Source organism: Rana temporaria, chromosome 3 (genome assembly GCF_905171775.1).
Source record: "Rana temporaria chromosome 3, aRanTem1.1, whole genome shotgun sequence".
In the NCBI taxonomy this organism is placed as follows: Eukaryota; Metazoa; Chordata; class Amphibia; order Anura; family Ranidae; genus Rana; species Rana temporaria.
In genome coordinates, this window is record NC_053491.1 from 184,475,193 (window position 1) to 184,500,805 (window position 25,613).

Genomic DNA, 25,613 nt, shown 5'->3' on the forward strand with positions numbered 1-25,613 from the left:
GTACAAAATTAAAACAAGCATCAGGCTATGCATACTAAGTTGTTTCTTCTAGGTATTCAATCACAAATCCTAATGCAATAAAAAAAAATATTTAACATTTGCAAATGATATGACAGTTGTTGCTGTCATACTAGGCACTTACTCAGAGTTGGACTGTGACTGTAGCATGACACAGAAACTTGAGTCCTCTGACGAATGCTGCAGTTTTGGGGAGGAAGGGACAGATGAATCTGTAAGTTCTTCAATATCGGAGTGGGAAGATGGAGGTTTGTTGGATTTTTTCTTGCCAAAGGCTTGTTTGAAAGAACTTCTCAGCTACAAAAGAGAAGGTGAACAATTAAAACTTTTAAAGAAGTAAAAACAAAATCATTGCCTTTTGTATTATGATATTTACATGATAAAATGTAAACTCTATGTCTGTACCTGTATCATGTCCTGTATTTGTATAGCAGTAAACAGAGGATTTAGTAATATTGATATAAGCCCCTGCCCCAGAGAAGCTTACAATCTAATTTTACTACACGTTTGTCCTGCAGCTAACTAATCTAGCAGTATATATTTTTTTTTTAAATAGGATTGCCAAATTAAACATTTTAAGCAAACAGGTAACATTAGAGATTATTAAACTATTTCACCTGAACTGAAATTTAAACAAGATTAAACACATTCTCCGATAGCTGAAGGTTAAGGAGTATTTCTCATCTACTGTATCATGTAAAATGATTGCTTCCTATCCTCCATTAAGTGAAAAGGTAAAGGAGTTAGGTGGACCAAGTACTTCTGAGAGAGTGAAGAAACCGGTAAGGTATTGTGGGAAGAATCATAGACAAAGGTGCATGCCTTTGTCAACATAAATATGTAATTAAAACAGACCCTTAATACTATAAAATACTAATAAAAATGACAAATAAACCCAGAGCTAGACCACAATCTACATTTGAGTAGGCCAAATAAGACACAGCATATTGTTATAAAGAGTGACTTTTCAACTTGATTGATAAATTCAAGTGCTAATCCCCCAAAACATAAAAACAAGAATCATGAAAACTGTCCCATCTCTATAGCAATAAATAGATTAAAATCATTACAATGCATAATCAAACACAATTATATAGACCCCCAAATTCCACCAAATCCCCTTATGAGAACTTTAAAACACTTGTTTATAAATAGATAATATGATTATATCTTTAATCTCATTCATAATTTCCAGTGACGCTGTCAGTTGTTTAAAGAACTTGCTTTGTCAAGGAGAACCCCTTTACCAGTTCATTTTGAAGGAGAGGTAGTTAAAATAAAATAATAAAAAATAAGCATAATGGATCATACAGATGGATTACTAGCATTTTGTTTTTCAAAATTGCCAATAGCTTACTCAGACACCAAATATCATGTGTGGAAGTCAGGGGCAGCATTTAAACTTGCTCTACACTTTACAAGTCAGAATTTTTAAATAATTTTTTGGTGGTAGATTGAGCCCTCATTCACATGTCAAGCCGATGCCAAATCGTAGCCTATTGCTGGCAACTACATCATCCGAATCGGTTTGATGCCACCTTTGAAGCACTGTACCCATTTCCAAATGTAGTTCCTGCACTAATTTTGCTGAATTTGGAGGCATTTTTAAAAGATATCTGTGCATGAACACGCACAGATGTAAGGATGAGCTCCAGCGTGTTCACACAGCCCACGTGCAGAGCTCGCCAGGAAGTCTGCACTGCGCTGTGCTAATCAAAGGCAGTGAGACATTTCCCAATCTCTGCAACCACGCATCGGGAAAACGTCTTACTGACTAGAATTACCGTAGCGTAGTACAGACTTTCTGGTGGGCTCTGCACGTGGGCTGTGCGATCACACCAGAGCTCATCCTTACACAGAGGTTTTTCAATTGTCCGAGTTCAGCTGAACAATTCCAAACCCGCCTCCAATGTGAACGTAGGCTGAAAGTGAGAAAGCTATTCTGGTGCAGCCATGCATGGTTGCCGATCAGCTTCTAACTTCAGCTTTGACAAAAGAAATGGAAGCTGATTAGTTCATATGCAGAGTTGCACCAGATTTTACACTCTCTAGTTTTAGTAAATCAACCCCACCATGTCTGATTCATTTTCTGAATAAGGACAGAAAATCACTACTGATAACTAAAGGAATTTGTTCAACACATGAGGTGACAATAACAACTGAGCAACCTGAACCTTTTTATTTATAGCAAGTTCCCATTTTCAGCTCAATGCACGCGCCAAAATATGGCAGCTGAAAGGAGCATCGGGTGAAATAACTTGACAATGGTCCTCGGCTAATGGTCCCAGGATACATTTATGCTACACATAGGTATACAGATTAATTTATTTGGTTGATGCGTTCCTCATTTTTTTTACTGCTTTTATCATTTACTTTAAATAAAAATAACATTTTATACTGGCACATTCTATTCCTTAGCAACATAAAAGACCTTCAAACATTTTGTGTTTACTATTCTTCCTGTAAGAGATAAAACAAATGCAGACAGCAGCTTAACAGAAATAACAGTTTAAAAAAGGAAAGGAGATCTGAAACATAAAGCCATGCATAAGAGATTCCTGGCAAAAGTATGAAACTAAAGAAGTGTGAATACCCAAAGAGATAGTTGTCTTCCCCTAAATCTACCAAAAACAAATTGAAGTGCCATATAGGGAGAAATATGACCCAATGACAAAATCTGTAAGTCTTTGTATAAGAAACACATACATAATACACAGAGCAATTTACTGTGTTACTATTACTATTATTATTATTTTATTAGTACATTGCTTTAGTATTTTAACGTTGTCACTTTCTAAAACATGGAATTACTTACTATTCTTATAGTACACTAAAATCAAATGTAATTTTGGTTACATTAGTTCTTAGTCTAATTTACAAATAGTTGCCACTGATAGTGTCTCCTAATAAATGCATTCTCTACTCAGCGTAAGCTCAATATGGGTTTCCTTCTGCAGTATTTTAGTACACATACTGTATATTATGATACCATATTCATACAACCATATTCTAGAGCACACATTAAACGTAGACTGAAACCATCTACCCATGTTTAACCCACAAAAAGATTCATTAGATATTACTTTGGCTGTGCTTAGATCTTTGTATTAGATTACCTACCCCCCCCCCCCCATATTCGCTTCAATCTGCTTACAGAAGACTTACAGAAGACTTCAGTGTCATTAACAGAACAAGGCAAAAGGTTGTAAATATTTTAGGAGGAACAATCAGTTAGGTGATTTTTAGCAACATTTAAGAGCAAAATTGTACTTAATCACAGAACTGTTATTGACCGCATTTCAACCCCACAATGAAAATTGTGTTTCTATTGACCCTGGAATACTAGGGAACACACTAGGCTATTTATTTCAAGAAGGCTTATGATGAAGTTTGTGGACGGAACATTTCATGCCAATCCCCATCCTTTGACCAGTACTTGCTATGTGAGTATAATGCATCTGTGTGCTAAAAGTAAGATTTTAAACTACATGCAATGCAAGATTAGTATTGCCATTAGAAAAATATACAGGAAAGACAGGTACTGAAGCATTGCCAAAGCTAGGGCAACCATGTCAGGCAGGTTGGTTAAAGAACAGCATGCCAAGGCAGTGAAGAATTTATATTCACCTCACTTTTACTGAAGTTCACCTTGTGATAGGTAGAGATAGAATGGGATAACATGACGTTAGTACCTGATAACAGTGTCTATAAGACCTAGATTTTTATACTTTATACATGCAGCATAACTCTTCTGTGACTAAATAATGCAAAAAGTTGTTCTAGCTAAAAGGTCGGTATGTCAGAACAAATGAATATTTTCCAAAGATGAGAATTTGAAATTAAAACAATAAGCTGCTAAATCTCAGTTTCGCAAGTGCAGCTTGGAAATATATTGTGGGTTCTTATGATAGAAGTCCTTAGAAACAGTTCTAATATGTGCTTACAAACTAAAAAAAATACTTGTACCCCTAGATTAATACATACAGTATGTACAAAGCATTAGTTATGAAAAAAGTTATGAAGATGTACTAGAGCAATTATTTGATTTTCCTTTAACTACTTAAGCACTAATAATGGTATGAAAAAAAGTGATTTTTTTTTTTGGTCTACAAAAAGCCCCGGTTGGTCAGCTATACGTCTTTCTGTCTGCCATATCTTTGTGCATGCTACATGTTGACCATAGAGCCCCACTTTTTATATCATTGGTGAGTGGGCGAGTGACCATGAGGGTTCATTAGTAACCCAATCTATTTTAAGTCCCTTGTTTGTTTGTTTTTGGGGGGGGGGGGGCTAATTTGACTAAATCAGCAACTTAAACTGTATGTACAAAACATTTTTTGTTGAAAGATACTACAACTATTTTTTAAAAATCCAAGACTGCACAAAACACCCTAAGAATTAACTATACTATAACATGAATTCCCTAACTGCCCTATATGATGCAATGTAAATACTTACCCAATTTTTCTTCTTCTTTTTTTTAGAATCAGCATCATTAACACTACCAATGCTAGAATGACTTGCAGCACTGTTGATACTGGAAACACTTTCAGAGGAATGTTGTCTTTTGATCTTTATATCTGCAAATAAATATATGCAGTGTTCAATAAATGTCTTTGTTATATACATAACATCAGCTCAAATCACAGAGGGAAAGTTGTAAAAAGAATTAAGCTAGTAATAGAAATTAACTTCATTGGGATGTATTTACCCTTTCCTGATCAAAGGTAACTAGTGCCAGATGTCCAGGTCGGCACTGTTTTAAAAAATAATTTAACAAAAAACTGACCTGGTTTTTAATTTAGGCACAGAATGTTTATATATATATATATATATATATATATATATATATATATATATATATATATATATATATATATATATATATATATATATATATATACAGTACTCCCTGCCTACATGTAATCAACAGTATTAGTTATTGATCTTTAGTGTGACTGGAGCTATTGATGACAGCTTGGTCTTAAAGATAGCAACCACAGATAATGCTAGCTGCAACCAGTCATAGGGAGACATAGATTACCATTCCTTAAGTACAGGACATCAAGCAGGGCATGTTTATCTACAGATTGCAGCCAGCAGGGGGCTAATGCCCGGTGGGCATCAAAATGAGATGTTATTCTGGCCCACCCACTGCATTATGATAGGTTAAACAAGTATTCCCTTTGCCATGCTAAGACCAAAAGGTATTTAATTTTGGCACATGTTGGTATTATTGCTAACCTTTTCACAACTTTGAGAAAATAATACATTTATCTAGAAGATTTAAAACACGGTTGGTTCAACCCAATGATGCTCATCCAAAGCTGAGATATCAGCTTTAGATAGATTTAGCCTTTAAATAAAAAGGATCAGAGATCTGCTACTTAGTCCCATGTCACATTATTTCTTTCCTTGCTCATTCTGCTAGGCAGACAGGATGTCAGAAGATTTCCTCTCTGATCTGAGTCAGAATATCCATGTAGATGTAAAGGTAATAAATTATGGAAGTGTTAGATGTCAGTTCTTTTTATGAAGAGATGTAATTCCAAATGCACTGACATATAGATAAGTAAGGCCACGTACACAAGATCGGTCCATCCGATGAAAAAGGTCTGATGGACCATTTTCATCGGTTAACCGATGAAGCTGACTGATGGTCAGTCGTGCCTACACACCATCAGTTAAAAAAACGATCGTGTCAGAACGCGGTGATGTAAAACACAACGACGTGCTGAAAAAATTAAGTTCAAGGCTTCCAAGCATGCGTTGACTTGATTCTGAGCATGCATGGATTTTTAACCGATGGACGTGCCTACAAACAATCGTTTTTTTTTCTATCGGTTAGGTATCCATCGGTTAAATTTAACAAGATTGCTTTTTTTTAACCTATGGATAAATAACCGATGGAGCCTACACACGATCGGTTTGGTCCAATGAAAACGGTCCATCAGATCGTTCTCATCAGTCTGACCGATCGTGTGTACGCGGCATTAGAGAACTGTTCACACAAACTGCAAAAAAAAAAGTATAATCAGAGTTCATTCAGTATAAAGGTAAAAAAGACAAAGCATTGAGAATCTTGTCAACCAATCACAAATTAAATAAATCTGCTATCTGTAGTTCTCCTGAAAGAAGATGTCTGATTCATAGCAACTTTGTACAGCATGGTAGAAAGTAGCTGGATGCCCGGGAGGCACAAAGCAAGTCAAAACATGCTGTATGAAGGAGAGTGACAATCTCAGCCTGGACCCCTGCAAGGCTACACCCCACCCCCTTGCACCATTCTAGTGTTAGTAGCTAGTGCTACCCAATTATATAAATGAATCATCATTACAGAAATACATATTACAATTGCCTGTCCTCTTTGGATTGATATCTGCTACATTCAAAATATTGCATGGTTAAAACAGATACCTCTATGATTGTGATCAGAACCATTCAATGCTCCTTGGATTGCAGCCTGCGCTGCAGCATTCTGAGTCTTCAGCATCCCTATTGTCTCTCGAAGCTCAATGAGCTCTGACTCCTAAAATACGAGAATTAATGAAAACATTTTTAATCAGTCTTAGTAGATAAAGCTTTAAAACAAAACAGGTATATATTATCACTACACAATGGCTTGTATGTGACCTCCTCTTTCCTGACAGTACTGTGACAGCAGCCAAAATAAGAGTGCAGCCTTGTAATATTTCTGCAATTATATATAGGCTTGTAAATAAGTGGTCTGAAAGCAGGAAGGACATCCAATCATTCTTGAGTGCATAATTACTGGTTTATGCGATAGCAGGATGAGGCTTCAAGTTGGTATGCTGTTCAGTTACTCTATGTTATTATTTGCAGTAGCCAGTAGACAGAACTGTATGTAACAATAGTATTCAATGCAATATGCTAAGAAACAGAGTTTATGTTGCATGGTAGTTGTTTTGCCATATTATTGGTTTATATACAGTATGTCACAAAAGTGAGTATACCCCTTACATTTTTGTAAATATTTTATTATATCTTTTCATGTGACAACACTAAAGAAATGACACGTTGGCTACAATGTATAACAGTGTAAATTTGCTGTCCCTTCAGGTGATTGATCTGCTCAGTCACCTAAGCAAACCAAACACTCTATCCCTTGCTTGTGATAGATACAGACTTACCTGCATTGTCCCGGACCAAGCCTCCTGTTAGTTTGCCTTGCTTGCTGTTGGATTCCCTGTGTGTGACCTGGATTGGGCTGGATCCCCTGAACTCAGCCTGCCTTTTACCTGGAACGGATACTGGATTATCCCCTGAACTCAGCCTGCCTTTACCTGAACTTTCTTTAAACCACGCTATCCGTTAAACTGCAAGTACCTGTTTGCTTTGCCCTGGCGTGGTAGCCAGACTCTATAGCATTGTGTTTAAGTCCTGGGGGCAAGCAAGTACCGGTAGGCCTGCTTGCCTTAAGGGAAAGGGGTTTGCTATAGGTGAAGCGTACAGTAGCCAGCTATAGTGTCTGACCACCTGCGTTGGGGTAGACGTGACATTCGTGACACCAGTGACCAGTATGAGAGAGTGAGAGCGATAACACCAAATTTAACAAACCTGCTCCATATTCACACCTGAGACCTTGTAACACTACTTAGTCACATGACACCGTGTAGGGAAAATGGCTAATTGGGCCCAATTTGGACATTTTCACTTAGGGGTGTACTCACTTTTGTTGCCAGTGATTTAGACATTAATCGCTGTGTGTTGAGTTATTTTGAGGGGACATCACATTTACACTGTTGTACAAGCTGTACTTTACATTGCAGCAAAATGCAATTTCTTCAGTGTTGTCACATGAAAAGATATAATAAAATATTTCAGTATTTCAAATATATCAGTTTTACACTATGGAGCCTTTATTTGTTTAATTGAGAGCCATCCACCCTGTGAGCTTGTTGCTGGGACCTGGGGGATTACTAACCTGGGGATTGGAGTAACGTGGGCTAACAGGCTGGCTGGGAGTCGTCCATCACAAGCAGAATCTGCTGTGCTATCAAGCCAGCAGTATTGGAGATCTATAGGCTGTTGTAAAGCCTTTCTGGGGTGAGAGGCTTGGGGAAACGGAGCACCCTTTTTTTACACGTATGCACCGTGGGACCTATTGTGGAGTCAAGCACTGTATTGGAGCACATATGCACTTTGGAAAATATTGTTGACTGAAGCACTTTGTTGTGATCTATTTTGGACACTTTATTATATTATACTTCATGCACATATTTTGGAGTGTGGAGTGTGCACAGAGATTCACATCTTAAATTCCCTTTTTTGTTATTATTATTTTTATGCATGTTTTGATACTTACATTCTATATTTAGTGCTCCTCAATTATTATTTTGGTAGTTGTTCATTGTTGTCACCTGATGATCTACATATTCATTCATTTGTAGTTGTTATCCTGTTTATATCTATTTTCACATATTATTTCTTAATATTGTTATTTTGCACTAGTAAGTTGGTGGTACCCTTTATACCATCAATTAATTCATGTTTTACAAAAAATCACTCAATGTACCCCCCCCCCCCCATAATCCCGTTGATCGATGGTGGGTGATATTGATTAGGAGTGAAACATCCTTTCTGGCTCATCAGATATAGATTTGGATTGCGATTGAAGCACTATTTTAGATTATATTTATTATTTATTTAATGTAATATTCTGTCTTTAGTTTATTAGCAAGCGCCATTACCCCCTCCCCCCTTTTTATAACAAATACAATTGGTGGAGGATACGGGTACAGATAGTGCTGGTCCAGATCCTCGTGCCAGAAACCGTGAGTGTCAGAGACTCTGTTTGTGCTTTGCTGTGTGAGAAAAGAGATGTGTGCGGTCTCTCGGCTTTAAGGAGACAGTAAGCCAAAAATGTTTTCTAAAGGAATTGTGTGTCCCTGACTGCAGAGATGGGGTGGTCAAAATGTAAAAAGTATATCAAGCCATGACTTGATATACCCGTGATATTGCCCGTGGCAACGAAGAAATTATCTATGTGTCTGATTTCATACAGCCTATGTTACCTGGTGATCACATTGAGGACTTTTTGACTGAATTTGAAAGCATGGCTTCATTTAAAGCATGACCCAGGTGCTGCTGGGCTGAATTGGTGCAGCCAATTCTCACAGAGGAGTACCGAGAAGTGTACAGGTGGATGGTTCATAACAAAGATGATTATGACTACTACAAGTCTAGAGAGCGCTGGAATATTTCTACAGGGAGAGTGTGGTCTCCCATAGCAACAAGGAAAGAAGTGTCGTCTGGGTGGCGGGATTGTCTTGAAAAGGTGGCTCACTATTCACACAAAGAGAGCTGGGTTGACTGAGTCTGTAATGCCTGTTTCCCCTGGTGATCATATGAGCAAATGTTCCAGGAGTAGTGCCGCAGAGGGATGGCTCCTGCAGCGATGCATTAAAAGTAAAAAAAATGCAGCATGGAATGGCAAGACCGTTCCTGTTTCTGATAACCTGTTTTACGCCTTTGAAGTGGTGGCAAGTTCAGTAGGAAGATCCGCTTCCAAGAGAGACTTGCTGCTGTGTAGTACCTTGCATAATGGGGAAGCACGGGTTAATACTGAACCCGCAACAAGATTGATGTCTGACAAGGGCTTGTCTTCAGGCAATCTGCTGTGTAGCAGGAAGACCAGGGATAAAAATGTATATGTGTTTACTAATGAGAGTAAATATGCCAAGTTAAATAAGGGGTTAATGCGACTAGCAGGGAAATGGCCGTAGGAGAACTGGCAATAGTGCCAGTACTGGTAATGGACGCTTCCGGCACATTGCCATGCGCACAATTGCAAGAAGTGCGAATGGGCATACGCAGGTACGCAGCGGCGCTAATGTGAGAAGGCGCTAATTGGCGAACGCACAATGTGACAGATACAGCCACTTACTGGCCTATACAAGGCTGCTGCCGAGTCCATCATATTGCTGGATTGTCATCAGCCTTCCTGGGTTCCTGAGCCTCTGTGCATATTCTACGTGTATTTCCTGTTGTAACCCGGCTTGCTCCTGACCTGTCTGATCTGCTCTCCTGGTTTGACCCCCTGGCTTGCTTTACCGATTTGTTGCCATCTCCAGTGTCTGATCCTGGCTTTTTTTATGGCTCTTTAGCGCCACCCATTGGGCAACTTCTGCTAATGTTGTGTTATGGTTAGCATTGCTTCTGAGCATGCATGTTTGTACTTTGGAGTTTTGTCAGACGGACGTGTGTACACACAATCGCATAATACACAATTGTTATCAGACAATTTTAAAGCATGCTATCCCACATTTGTTGGCAGAAAATCAAACAACAATTGTCCAATGGAGCATACAAACGGTCAGATTTTCCAACAACAGCCTGTCTTCACACAATTCCTGTCAGATAATCCGATTGTGTGTATGAGGCTTAAGTCTTTGTAATTCTGTATAGTGATTCTCCAAGTCTGGAGAATACTAACACAACAGCTGATGAGGCTTGTAAGTAGACAAGAGAAAAGAATCAGAGACACATCTAAGAGCATCAGCTGTGAGACCATCACCATAAACATAATTAGAAAACATGCTCAAATGCACTATGTGATGGGAGAACCACCCTAGTGTGTATCACGGCTTTCAAAGATTGGCAAGTACATGGCTTTTGGTCACTCCTACACAGTTTTGCCTGAAGGAGGCGGCGCCTCGGAGGCTTTTGAAGGTAATATATGTCAATAAAGTATTTCCCTGTCTCCCAAACTAAGCATTCAAAAACAAAGCATAGACATTCATTTTTCTTTTTGCTGGACTTCTCTAAAGGATCTGAATATCACATATTTGTATTACTAAACATAACCCACTGCAAGTGTTTTCTAAAATCGAGCGATGGATCAAAGTCACATCATGCTATTGTGCTTTATATAACTTTTCAAATTTCATTGCTGTATAAGATTTAGTGTTCTAGCGCTATTGAGCCCTTCTCAACCTACCTTTTGTTCAGCTGTCATTGTCAGGCTTTGGAGTCGTCCAGTCATATTTCCTAAGCTCTTTTCAAAAGCCGCCACTAAATGAGACTGGAAATAAAGCAAGGAAAAAATCATGAAACAAGCATCAAACGCTCCCATTTATGGCACATAAACCAGCACTCGGCACATTTATTGAGATAAGTAACTGTCTTTCTCTGTCTGTTATCAGTGATTTTGGTCATCTTCAATTACTGATAAATGAAAATCCTCCGGCCTAGATCATGAAACTGTATAAACAACATGGTGTGCCTAAAATATAGACAACACTTCATCAATGAATGTTTAAATGAATGTTACATTTTTCCTAATAAAAATGACTGTGGCTCTCTGTATGAATGGTTTTGACAGACATTTGAATAGAAAATGCTCTGCTTTCTTCTATCAGATGTTTAAAGCAGTTACTGAAACAATTAGGAGAAAATCTGCCCAGATAGTCATTGTAAAGAAATGTATTACCGGGGTTGTGGCACGCAAGAAGGGGAAAAAACTAGACACCTTCTTATATATGATACGTTTTTAATTTGCCTTTGTAAAGTTAGCTCCAATTTTATTTAGGTCACTCCACAATGCCAATCAAAGGCCTGCTTCCATTCAAGATTTTGCCAAGTTGCCAACACCTAATGATATACATCAGAAAGGAAGAGGGATGCAGCTGCTGGGGGCAATCTATCAGAGAGGAGAAAACACAGCTGACAGTGATATTTTTGTGAGCAGGAAAGAAAAAGAAGAACAGAGTGAGTCACAGCAACAGTCTGTGAAAAGTGCTTCATATTCTACCCATGCCAATTGCTTTATAGTTTTATTGTTATGTGCTTGCCTGAAAAATGCCTATTTTTTTATAATATTTTTTTCATTGAGCTGTCCCAATCCCTTTAAAAACTCAGATAGCAGCAGTAATAATAAAGTATAGACACATATTTCTTTTCTAATGTAAGTACAAATTAAAGTATGTAACCTGCACTGTATATGGTCTGTGGTGAAATGTCTTCCTTTGTTGCTGCTGTATTATCTTTCTGCATTGTGGACAGAGTTAAACTGAATATTCATTAATGCAGATGTGCAGCAGCCTTCTTTAAGGACCACTTTGTAATGCTTGTCTATGGAGTGCATCCAGTGCAGGGGGCATCCATCTTGGCTGGGTGTGAGGGAACTGGGCTATTGGAGAAAATGAGCTGGTTGTGCCACCAGCCTGAAGAATGTAGGGAGGAAGCCACTGTAGGCACTATGTGCTGCTGCAACCATTTTCCTGTGCCAAGCAGCAGAGAGAGCAGAGTTTGCTGGAGATATCAGATGTGCTGCCAAGGAGCAGAGGGCTGATCAGAAACTAATCAGAGACTCTGCAGCCATCATACAGTACTCTGTGCAATGCAACATATGAGGCGATAATCCTGGAAAGAATCAATTGCGTGGGAAAGAGACCGAGCTGCTGCTGCTGGATAAATGTGTCCTGCCATAGCTGACCACAATTGGATGAGAAGCAAAGAAACTGAGAACCCTCTCCCTGGAAGGGTGTGATTTGGGTGCCTGGTGAGATCAGAATGTACTAAAGAGCACTCAAACCACTTGTATGGAAGCAAAAAGGGTCTGTCTTAGTAAAATTGAAAGAGAGAGAGATCATTAGCAACTTCTAAAGCAAGAGATACGAAGAGAGGAAATGGATAGCCGCACTCCAATAACCAAAAAGGTTGTCTTTTTATTCAAACGAACAGCAACTACATCACTTCACAAGGTCACAGCAAAGGAACAGGGGAACAGCCGACGCATTTCGCACTGAGCTAGTGCTTAATCATGGCTAGCCATGATTAAGCACTAGCTCAGTGCGAAACGCAATGGCTGTTCCCCTGTTCCTTTGCTGTGACCTTATGAAGTGATGTATTTGCTGTTCGTTTGAATAAAAAGACAACCTTTTTGGTTATTGGAGTGCGGCTATCCATTTCCTCTCTTCGTATCTCATGCATGATCAGTGCATTGCCAGCACCCACGGTATCCTGAGTCAGTCTACTCTACATAGCGACCCACCTGGAGCGGTGATCCTCTTTTTTCTCTATTAACTTCTAAAGCAAGACCTAAAGCAAGCAAAGTAAAAATGTCACTTTGCATAATGCACACAACAGTGCTTTATAAATGATCTAGAGAAGTTTGTCCTTCTAGAACAAAATTATTTGACATCTCCTTAGCACTGAGGGGATGTGACATGCATGGCTCAAAGTTTTGGACCCATTTATAAATACAGATAGGTATTTCTTTTAATTAAAGCAAAAGTCCGGTCTAGTCCTATACTAACTACCCTGTCGAAGAAAGACTTCTATACTTACCTATTCCCTGAGTGCTCCAGTTTAATAACGAGATCTTTCTAGTGACCAGCTTCAGGTGAGAGGTAAGAGCTCAGAGAACGTCTGCAATACCTGGGTGGTGACATCATCCATAGACTTACTATGGGGTACACATTGTGCCTCCTCTTCCCTGAAGCTGCCGCTGGGAACTGATCATGTGACCGGACTAGACCATGGTTAAGATATACTGCTCTTTTCACTAGTCCACAACACATTTTCTATACATATGTTCTTTACAGCTACCTTTTAGGTAATAATTAATCTTACAAAACAAACATCTGTGTGATTATACTCTGATAGAGGAAGCCATTGTATTGCTGTGACCGTATTGTCGGAAAATCCAAACGTGTGTATGCTCCATCAGACATTTGCTGTCAGAATTTCCAACAACAAATGTTTGCGAGCTGGTTCTCAATTTTTCCGACAACAAATGTTCTTGTCGGAAATTCCGATCGTCCGAATTCCGAATATCATTTTTCTCGGCTCATCGCAGTGTTGTACGTGACCGCGTTCTTGACGTTCGGAATTTCCGACATTTGTGTGACCGTGTGTATGCAAGACAAGTTTGAGCAAACACTCCATCAGAAAAAAAATCCACGGTTTTGATGTTGGAATGTCCGATCGTGTGTACGCGGCATAAGAGTTTTGGGCTCTGATGCCATTTCTATTCAATGAACCACTGCCCCAGTACTACAATGCAATCCAGATTCTTATCACAGGGTTGATTTACTTTGTGACAAAGGTTCAGTTGTCTTGGTTCAGTACTCACATTTGCAGACAACTGAGATGTCAGCGTTGCAACTTTTTCCTGTGAAGCAACCAGCTCCCGTCGCAGCTTTTGTATCTGCTAAATGATGATATGCAAAAACATAATTATGTAATAAGCAGAATCTGTACTTTTTATCAAACTGATTATGGTGGTGAAAAACATAGATAGCTAGCAGAGCATTAAACAGATAACTTTAGTCAGGAAAATATACAGGATGCCACAGATATCCTGAAAATACTAGATGCATGGCTGTCTCTGGCTTCAATACTTTGTGTCACTGACCCAGAGCAAGCATGCAGATCAGTAAAGTCATAATGTGTTACCTTTTATTTGTTCCAGGTCAATGCGCAAAATTATCAAAGCCAGAGTCATTGTGACAGACGTAGACTAGTATTTTTAGGTAGAGATTTGAGCAATGACAGCCATTTACTGTAAAGGCTTTCTTTAAGTTAATTGAGATTTAATTGTATTCTCTGGCCATTCACCTAATAATTCTAAGGGTCACTTACTGAATGGCTATAATGTGCTGTTCACGTGGACTATGTAAGCGGATATATGCACATGCAGGCTCTTACTGGCAATGAAACCAAATAATAAAGCCTATACTTTCTTTCCTAGACACAATAAACCCTAAGTTTTCTGAATATACAGTGTCTTTATCATTTAATCCTTTCTCAAGTTCAAGTTTAATACAATAGAAAAAATAGTCCCGCGCTACGGTCAAATTAAGTAAACTAAATAAAAATAAACACAATATATAAATATATAGAAAGCTGCTGCCTCCACTTGAACAGCTACCATGGTAGAGTCACAATAGTATGGAGCTAGGAAGGGAATGTGGTGCTGCTTTAATAGAATACTATAGTACAAAGCTTCTCCTACTGGTGTCAAGGTGGACAAATTTAGTCCCCTCTAATATATCAATTGGATAATCAAGTACAGAATGAGAGAATGTTAAGGTACTCACTGGATGTTTGTGTATAACATCATAAACATAATAAACAAAAATATTGCGAGTGCTATATCTTCCAATTGATAACAGTGATGAATAAAATAAAATTCATATATTACATATATACATACATACACACATACACACACACATACAGCGGTATCTACTAAAACATAATGTGATATTACAGATATAAAGTGTTATGCAATTGATATACACATGATTCCACCAATATAATAAATTTATAAACAGATAGTTAATGAAAAAAAGTGACAGGTGCTTAAAATATTCACATGAATCTATAATAATGTTCTATTTTAGGTGCTTCAATATCAGTGCGTCGTGCTCCCCATACTTTACCGCACTCACCAGAAAGCTCTCCCCACCAAGGCAGGAACAGCCTCCACAGTGCACAATGGCTGAAAAAAGGTCCCAGACACAAGGATCATATGCCTCTCCTTCCTTTTTAGTTTCTCTCCACCAGCGACCTCATGCACTGTTGGGCCCCATAGTACAATTTCATATTGCAATTTATTATAAAGTGTTGAAAAATAGATGATGACCTTATTCTGATGAAACGCATAAGGCGGAGTTCACAGCATCATTGCATCACTTCCGGTTTCAGATGTCTTGATTTGCCGGCTCGTTATTGTCCGATAGCTTGTAAGTGCAGTTTTAAAAATGTTATAATAAAATTGCCATACAGAGCTGTACTACGGGGCTTGCTTTTGTCATTCAAACATGTGCATAAGGTCACTGGTGGAGAGGAACTAAGAAGGAAGGAGAGGCATATGATCCTTGAGTTTCGGGTACTTTATATCTGTAATATCACAACATGTTTTAATAGATACCAGTGTACAGGGCTTTTTTTCAGGGGGAACTTGGGGGAACTCAGTTCCACCACCTCTGGCTCAGACCCTTTGGTGACTGCTCACCACAATCACTTGTAAACACAGAAGTCTGGTTTCTGTGTTTACAAGTGACAGCTCTGCACTCTGTGTGTAACCCCCTGAACTCTACACTCTGTATGTAATGCAATCCTGGTATTTAATGCCCCTTTAAGACCCTTCTACTGTTTGTGAAATTTGAATGGGGTCGTGGTTGAGTTCCTGCACCTATTTTTTGAGAAAAAAAGCTCTGCCAGTGTATATATATGAATTATATAATTGGATTTTATTCACCACTGTTATCCATTGGAAGATAAAGCACTTGTCACTTTTTTTTGTTTATTAAGCACTTTCATATAGGGGGAAATTGTGTTTATGATGTTATACAAAAACATTCATTGAGTACCTTTACACTTGTATGTTCAGTGTAAACTGATTTTGATTATCACTTGATTATCTGATTGATTTATTAGAGGGGACCAATTGTGTCCACCTTCACACCAGTAGGAGAAGCTTTGGAATATAAGATAGTACTCAAATAAAGCAGCACCACATCCACTTCCTATCTCCCATACAAGGTCCAGATTAAACTGGTGCTATAGCTGCTGCATCAGGTTTCCTGTTTCAGGGCAGTTCCTTCATCTCGCAGTGTCCTATGGAGTAACCCTTGCAGACTTGCCATAAAAAGTGTCTGGGGACCCGGGTCCTGCCCCAGGGGACATGTATCAATGCAAATTTTTGCAGCAATTTTAATAATGCTTAAACTGAAACAATATTTAGGGGAACACCCTGCACCAAAATGTAAAATAAAATTGTGTTTGGGTCCCCCATAAAATCCATACAAGGCCCTCAAGCTCTGGTATGGATATTAAGGGGAACCCTGTGTCAAAATGTAAAAAAATGGTGTGCCTCCCCCCCCCCCCAAATCCATACCAGACCCTTCAGATCTGATATGGATTTTAAAGGGAACCCAGCGTCATAATAAAAAAATGTCGTGGGGGTCCCTCCAAAAATCCATACCAGACCCTTATCAGAGCACACAACCTGGCAGGCCACAGGAAAATAAGTGTATCAGGCCACATCTCATCAACATTGGAAGGGTGTTTTGGGGTCCCCCCAAAACACCTTGTCTCCATGTTGATTGGGACAAGGGCCTCTTCTCCACAACCCTTGCCAGTGGTTGTAGGGGTCTGCAGGCGGGGGCTTATCAAAATCTGGAAGCCCCCTTTAACAAGACCCCCAGATCCCGCCCCCCTATGTGAATGGGTATCGGGTACATTGTACCTCTACACATTCACAAAAAAAGTGTCAAAATGGTAAAAATGACAGGAGACAGTTTGGGACAAGTCTTATTTTTTTTTTTAAAAGTGTCCCGTGATGTAACTTCATCTTTAAAACAGCGCCGATGACCTGAGAAAAAAAACTGAAAAACTCTGCCTCCATGGGAGGCGTCCCGCCACTGCAGTCTTTTTACAATGACAACTGTTATATGGCTGAGCACAGGGCCACCTGGTGATGTAAACATGACATCACATAACATCAGAAGGGGCGGAGTCACCCGTTTACGTCACTGGGTGGCTCCGCCATCAGCTATACAACAGCTGTCATTGTAAAAAGCTTGCATTCGCGGGACACCTCCCATCGAGGCAGAGTTTTTCCATTTTTTTTCTTGGGTCATCGGTGTTGTCATCAAAGATGAGAGTTACAGTGGGGGGACTTTAATATAGACCTCGTCCCAAACAGTCCCCTGTCATTTTTACACTTTTTTGGGTGAATGTGTGTGTGTGTTGGGGCGGGATCTGGGAGTCCCCTTGTTAAAGGGGGCTTCCAGATTCCCATAAGTCCCCCCACCAGCAGACTCCCACAACCACTGAGCAAGGGTTGCAGGGAAGAGGCCCTTGTCCTCATCAACATGGGGACAAGGTGTTTTGGGGGACAATAAAACACCCTCCCTATGTTGAGGGCTTGTGGGCTGGTACAGTTAAGGAGGGGCGCTCTCGCACCCCCCCTTTTCCTGCGGCTTGCCAGGTTGCGTGCTCGGATAAGGGTCTGTTATGGATTTATGGGAGACCTCCACGCCATTTTTTCATTTTGCCGCTGGGTTCCCCTTAAAATGCATACCAGACCTGAAGGAAACCCCACACCATTTATTTTACATTTTGACGCAGGGTTCCCCTTAATATCCACGCCAATCTTTTACATTTTGGAACCGGGTTCCACTTAAAGTCTATACCAAACTTGAAGGGCATGGTATGGATTTTAGGGGGACCCCTTGTCATTTTTTTTATTTTGGTGCAGACTTCCCCTTAATATCCATACCAGACCCAAAGGGCCTGGTAATGAACAGGGGGGAACCCATGCCGTTTTTCCAATGATTTTTATGTATATTGCTAGGATCCGGCATTACATTACAGCCGCATTACAGCCGCATGTAGTTTTAAATGACATTTTTTCTTTTACAAATGTAATTTTGTTGCTTTCATTCATAAAACTATGTACGGCCGCGATGTAAGCAGCCTTACATAGTGTGGCTAAAGGCACCCATGCAGGTCAGGTGCATGCTTTGGCCAATCAGCAGCCATCAATGCATTGCGATTTCGCAGTGCATTGACAGTCGCGCCGTTCATTATAGGATTTCAACAGGCGCTCGAATTTCCTGCGAACGCCTCATAATGTTCGGCATTCGGGCAAACACCTGATGTTCAAGTCGAACGTAACATCAGGCTCATCTCTACTCCCCACTCTGTGTGCATCAATTGAAATCCATGTCCCATAGCCTATGATTGCAAGCCACCCCCTGCCCCCTTCTTTCACCCTTCTCCAAGTTAACAGGCAGGCTCAAGACAGCACTTTCTACCGTTAAATCTCTCTTGTCAAGACCTAAAGCAAGAAAGCAACATTGCGAGAGCAGCAGACAGCCACATTTAAATTTGTAAACTGGAAGTGTTGGAATGAGAATTTTAACAAGTAGTTTACTGGGAAATGTTTATTCATTATGCATTCTTTATTTTCCAAGAAACAGTATTAGACATAGTTACAAGGTAATATAAATTTGTTGAATAGGGTATGATATCAAGACAAGAATCTTTGTCATCACATACTGCAAGTGGTAAGTCATAAATATATGCGATGATTCTGTCATTTAGTGTCTGAAATTGAGCAAAGAAACAATAAATCTTTTAGTATGTAATAGTCACCTTGGGTGGAATGAAATGGATTGCAGACGGGTCAGGCACTGTATGTTCGGTCTATATTGGAAAGGGAAGTGGATCAAAAATTGAACCAAAAAAAGGAAAGGAAGAGGGGAAATATAAACAGATTAGAGGATAACAGAAGGGAAAATTAATGAGAGCAAGGTGGGCTGTGAGGAAGTGTTAATGTAAAGCAGTGTTTCTCAATTCCAGTCCTCAGGCCCCCCCCAACAGGTCAGGTTTTCAGGATTTCCCTCAGATGAAAAGGCTGTGGTGATTACTAAGGCAGTGAAACTGATCAAATCACCTGTGCAAAATAATGGAAATCCTGAAAACCGGACCTGTTGGGGGGGCCTGAGGACTGGAATTGAGAAACACTGATGTAAAGGAAGGAGAGCAGGCCAGGTGGGGGATACTCCAATGATTCCAGGATACAGGGAGGAGATAGGGTAAGGTTAAGAAGGTAGGTCTGCAATCGGTATTGAGCCATGTGTAAGATAGCATGCACGATGGAATATTATACATTTCTTCTGTTTAAATAATTTAATTTAATATTCAACAAATCTATGTTCTATGATTCAGAATACACACAACAGTTAAATAGATCTTTGGACATTAAACCAGTAAAATCCTCCAGTAAGGAGGGAAGATGGAAAAGGCTTAGCAAGTGATTTCTCTAATATTATACAGACTTGTTACATAACTTCCTCCAGCAAGATTGCCTCCACATGCTTTGAGGATATGAAATGTCACTCACAGAATGATTGGGAGATCGGAATCTGACAATTACTAGACAGGTTATGTTGCTCTCATATTATAGAAGTAATGGAGTCACCAAGGCAGTGGTCTCCTTGAAAACAGAAAATGAAAAATAAATCCATTTCCTGGCCATGATAAAAGCTTTAGTAAATGGGCAAAGGGTGATTCTCTCATTTTTTGCCATTTCCTTAGTAACTATCTGAGTTGTGCATCCTTTCAGGATCATGGACCTATGTGAGGGAGATTAAGGCAAATAAATGTAATCTGATATATTTTATGCATGACACTGACTGTGTAGCCACCAGGATATGAAGTGAGAGAATTCTTTCTATTAAAGGCAAAGATGGCAATAAAATCCCTTCTTTTCAGAAGAGTTGGAAAGGTTTAGAACTGCTGTCTGCTTTTTTATTTTATTTATATATTTTAGTTATTCTGCGCTCACCAACCTTAATCATATGAACAATATTATATAAAATGTGATATTAGAAGTGAAAAGAATTGAAAAAATACATGTATATGTATACTGCTATCTCCAAGAATTAAACACTTAATTCAACATATATAGATAGAAAAAAAAGATTGTGCAAAACAAAGAACACATTATTAAGTAATCATGCAAAAACAAATAACATGTGAGTGAATCAGTCTATGTGAATCAATTGTAATGCATGTACACATGATCGGAATTTCCGACAGGAAATGTTCGATGGGAGCTTTTGGTCGAAAATTCCGACCGTGTGTAGGACATTTTCGGACATTTTCTGTCGGAATTTCCGACAGCAAAAATTTGAGAGCTGGTTCTCAAATTTTCCGAAGGCAAAAGTTCTTGTCGGAAATTCCGATTGTCTGTATGCAATTCCGACGCACAAAAATCCTACGCATGTTTGGAATCATTTAACTTCATTTTTCTCAGCTCATCGTAGTGTTATACAACACTGCATTCTTAACGTTCGGAATTTCCGACAACATTTTTGTGACAGTGTGTAAGCAACACAAGTTCAGTTGGAAAAAAATCCACGGTTTTGTTGTCGGTCGATCAGGTGTACGCGGCATTATAGTGTAAAAAAAAGACCCCAAAAAATATTATATATTTTTTTTTTCATTTTTACCAATAAAAATAAATGTATGAAAAATATATATATATTTTTCATACATTTATTATATATATATATATATATATATATATATATATATATATATATATATATATATATATATATATATATATATATATATATATATATATATATATATATATATATATATATATATATATATATATATATATATATATATATATAGTAAACATTGGGGGTTTAACTTAAGTGGTAAATGCGATTGTTAGCGAGTCCACAGCAGCCAGTTGTAAGATTTAAGGGCATTACAGCCCATTTTTATTAAAAGGAAACAAAATAAAAAGTCCATTCATAGGATTCCCACGCAGGGGTTCTTCTCCAATACAGTTCACAAACACAAAATGCCACGCTTCCTGGCTCCTAGGCTTACTTCAGCCTGGCTGTACCTGTTAAACCTTGGCCCACTCCTGGCCTCAACAGGATTCTCCAGTCTATTGTCTCCCCGACTTCAGGACTTCCTTCAGCCCCTCCTCTTGGACTCACTAGCCACCCCAGGTCTACTAGCCTCTCAGTCCATCAGCACGAAGACCTTCCTCTCCACTCCACTGTTCTCACCAGTACCTGATTATATTGGCTGTTTTCACCTGAGCACCCAACCTGCTGGCTATTCCCAAGACCTGGACACAGGGCCGGAGATCCCATCCCGCCCAAGTCTCTGCAGGATCTCCAAGCCACACAGCCCCATTCAAACTTAGTAAAACCCGGAGAAAGCTGCCAAAACAGTTTTCTCAGTTTTAAAGTTATGCTGTGAAGTTCTGCAGTCCACTGACATGCAGACTCTGTGTCCGTTTTTGCTGCGTTTTTATGGTGACCGGGACCCTCACTATTACATTATATATATATATATATATATATATATATATATATATATATATATATATATATATATATATATATATATATATATATATATATATATATATATATATATATATAATATATATATATATATATATATATATATATATATATATATATGAAAAACAACTTCTGGTTATTGGTTACAAAAGTCCCAAATCACACAAAAAAAAGTAAAATTACAGTGAAGGCAACTTCTGGTGCAGCACCTAGAAATATGCAATGGCAACTGGTAGGTACTTTATATCCCAGTGAAGAAGTAAGCTAAAAAGCCAGATGGCCTCTTACCGGACACAATTGACCCCAAATTATAGGGATCAAGCTCGCCTGATATGAACAGTAATTAGCTGTGATGCTCCATCTGGTCCGCTCCAAACACTAGCCACTCTCCTCTGTCATGGACTGCAATGCATTTTATTAAATTTTCACCTTCCGGTCACTCTGCCCGATGCTCATCCAGTAGTTATAAAAGATTTAGAAGAAACGGAACTTCATGGTGCAGTAAATAATGATAGTTTAATTCCGTAAAATTGTTTCTTAAGCACAGCGAAGAAATACGATACAAAAGCACAGCCACAGGTTTTCAGACTGGGAACGGAGATAACGTTATCTCCGTACCCAGTCGATGCTTGTTACAGGTAAACGCGTCGGTTTGAGAGAATCTTGTGATGTAACCACGCATCAGCTGGCAGTCTGAAAACCTGTGGCTGTGCTTTTGTATCGTGTTTCTTTGCTGTGCTTAAGAAATAATTTAACGGAATAAAACTAGCATTATTTACTGCACCATGAAGTTCCTTATCTTCTAAATCTTTTAGAACTACTGGATGAGCATCAGGCAGAGTGACTGGAAGGTGGAAATGTATTAAAACGTCTTACAGTGCATGACGAAGGAGAGTAGCTAGTGTTTGGAGCGGACCAGATGGAGCATCACAGCTGATTACTGTGCATATCAGGCAAGCTTGATCCCTATAATTTGGGGTCCAATGCGTCCGGTAAGAGACCATCTTGCTTTTTAGCTTATTTCTTCGCTGGGATATAAAGTATTGACCAGTTGCCATTGCAGATTTCTAGGTGCTGCACCAGAAGTTGCCTTCATTTTTAATTCACTTTTTTTGTGTGTTTTGGGACTTTTGTAACCAATAACCAGAAGTGGTTTTTCATACATTTTTTTTAGCATTTTTTTATCCTTTTTTTGGGACCTTTTTTTGCGCACTAACAATTGATTCACATGGACTGATTCACTGACATGTCATATGTTTTTGCATGATTACTTAATACTGTGTTCTAAGTTTTGCGCAATCTTTTTTTTCTATCTTTTATTGCTGTCTGTATTTCTTTTGGGAAGATTCATCCACCTTCATATATGATCACAAGACATGAATTCAATTATTTGGAAAGTCAAGGAGCTATGGCTACTTGACCCACTCAGGTCATAGGCAAAGCTATACTACATGCAGTACGTAAACAAATGAATCAATCTAACACTTTTATGAGAATATTCATACCTCTGAATGGGCCTTTTCTTCAGCCTGCAAAAAGAAAATATATAGATATTACAAGCACGTAATGAATTACATTAAAAGAAAAATATCATGCGATGGAGGGTTCCTCAAAACCAAAGAGGCTCTGCTAAACGTTAATCTCACAAAATTTATTTGGGAATGTGCTAATAGGTTGTTTGCTTCGTATATGAAATCCAAGACTAAAGTCAGCAATTGCTGAGCAGTTAAAACACCTAAACTATAAACAGGGAATTATTCCTCCATGTTAGTATTCAGCAGCTGTCTCACTACATATACTCTCAGACATCAGCCCCTTTCACATATACCACAAATCTCAGAAGCCGTACAATCCAATATTTGCCTGAAAAATTGTATTAGTAAAATACAACATAAAAAAACTTTCATGTCATCAAATATCTCACCCATAGTGCAATTCTTAGTTATAACTGGAATATTTCAAAATAATACTGTTTTCATATAAATGTAAAATGCAGAGTAAATTAAAGTGTTTCTAAAGCTTAAACAAAAAAAAAAGTAAAATATTGCAGATTACTAGTCTTTGGAGTGGTGATTGCATTTTTTTTCTTCTTCTTTTTTTTTTTTAAAGCTTCTTTTGCTTTACTTTCACCTGGTAATCCTACAAATAACACACCTTCTGTCCCTGGGTGGGTGTGTTACGCCTACACTGTAGTTATGGAGGAAGCCTTGGTTGTTACCCTAGGCTTCTCTCCTGATTTAGACTACAAACATGTCCATATCTTTTCATTTCCATTACATGGAGGGCATGGCAATTGGTAGTCTACAGAACATAGCCAGGAAGGAAGATAATCTTCAGTGCAGCTCATGGGAAGTGACAAGGGCATGGCATTTCTGGCAACAGATATTTCTGTATTTGCTGAAAATGTTTTTAGCTTTAAAAAAAGAAAAAAGAAAACTAGGCTAGCCACCATATTTAAGGACTATACGTTGCAATATATTGCATTGTTGTTCTTGGGTATAGTTTTGTTTTCCTTTAGATCCAAGGCTCCTCCTAGGGTTTGGAGTTTGCTTATCAACAATCACCTTAAACTGTACTACCAGAATACAAGCCTTTAAACACTTCAGTGTTCGAAAGTTCACAACTAATAATTAAATTAAACAATTTAACAAAACAGTTTTATTGTCACCTTAAAAAAATAAAAAAATAAACTGAAAACCACCATATACTGTATATGACCTTCACAACCTGTCAAGTGTATATCAAAATCCATTCTTCGTATAAATAGCAGATAAAAAAACAGATGAAATACTTATATGGGTGCTGTTTTACCTGTCAAAGGATTTGTATTTCTGTCCATCGAGTACTGTAATTTACACAGTCAGGTAGATGACATTACCTACAGTTAAGCTAGGTCATAGACATTTTTTTTCCTTCAATCACAGGTTGCAGGAAAAAAATGAATCAATTCCCCTATCAACACAGTGTTGATGGTGGATTGTCTCCCACAGAGCTCTTTAAGTCACCCCTCTGCTCAACTGTACTCTCCTCCTGTGAAAATGTTCTTTGGCAATACATTTGCAGCACAGCTGATTGGCTCCCAGTATGAGTGCTGCTGTAAAGTGGATCACAAGAGGTTAATACCATTTCAGATTTAAACCATTACACATGTTGCTTCAAAAATGAATTTAATGATTTATTAATAAATGCCTAATGGCCTTAATGTGTCTTTTGTGTCTGCCTGGAGTACAACCTTAAAACAATTCTGTTGCTATTTTTAGAAGCTCCAAAAAAAGCATTCAATGCTAAGCAAGCAATTAATATTTACCGCTCACGCTACCTGCGCCGCCAAGCTCCACTACTTTAAAAATAAAAGCCTACTGAAAGATCTTCATTGCACATTTTAATATAAACTAATATTTAAAGGGTAACTCCACTTTCGTGGGGGAAAAAATAGCAAATATAGAAAAAATAATATAGTGTATACAATTGTGACAATGTTATTAAAAATTACCTTTCCATTTCAATCTGCAGCCACTGTCATTTTCTGAGAATGCTTTGCAATATGGCTACCTGGAGTTATTCTGTACACAGAGTGTGCTGACCACCCCCCAGAAACATAATTTCCTGCTTGTGTGATTGGCTCACCAATTTCCCCAGAAGTCTGTCTAAGATACAAGTAAGATTTCAGGCATCCCCTGCAACAAAAATGTAATTTCTGGAGAGATACTTTCA

The 25,613-nt window shown here is 38.6% G+C and overlaps 1 protein-coding gene across 15 annotated transcripts in view; it reads right to left on the reverse strand.

Moving 5' to 3' along the window:
* NAV3 (neuron navigator 3) overlaps positions 1-25,613 on the reverse strand; it is a 789,636-nt gene that overhangs the window by 84,555 nt on the left and 679,468 nt on the right. For 10 of the 15 annotated variants that reach the window (XM_040343949.1, XM_040343950.1, XM_040343948.1 and 7 more), the window contains 8 exons: positions 23,405-23,428; positions 19,153-19,203; positions 14,117-14,194; positions 10,979-11,062; positions 6,436-6,547; positions 4,477-4,598; positions 3,646-3,666; positions 143-315 (listed from right to left, as the gene is read on the reverse strand). In XM_040343949.1, the coding sequence (XP_040199883.1) occupies positions 143-315; positions 3,646-3,666; positions 4,477-4,598; positions 6,436-6,547; positions 10,979-11,062; positions 14,117-14,194; positions 19,153-19,203; positions 23,405-23,428 (665 nt within the window). The remainder of the gene's footprint in view (positions 1-142; positions 316-3,645; positions 3,667-4,476; positions 4,599-6,435; positions 6,548-10,978; positions 11,063-14,116; positions 14,195-19,152; positions 19,204-23,404; positions 23,429-25,613) is intronic. The other 5 variants (XM_040343942.1, XM_040343947.1, XM_040343951.1 and 2 more) reach the window with 3 other exon arrangements.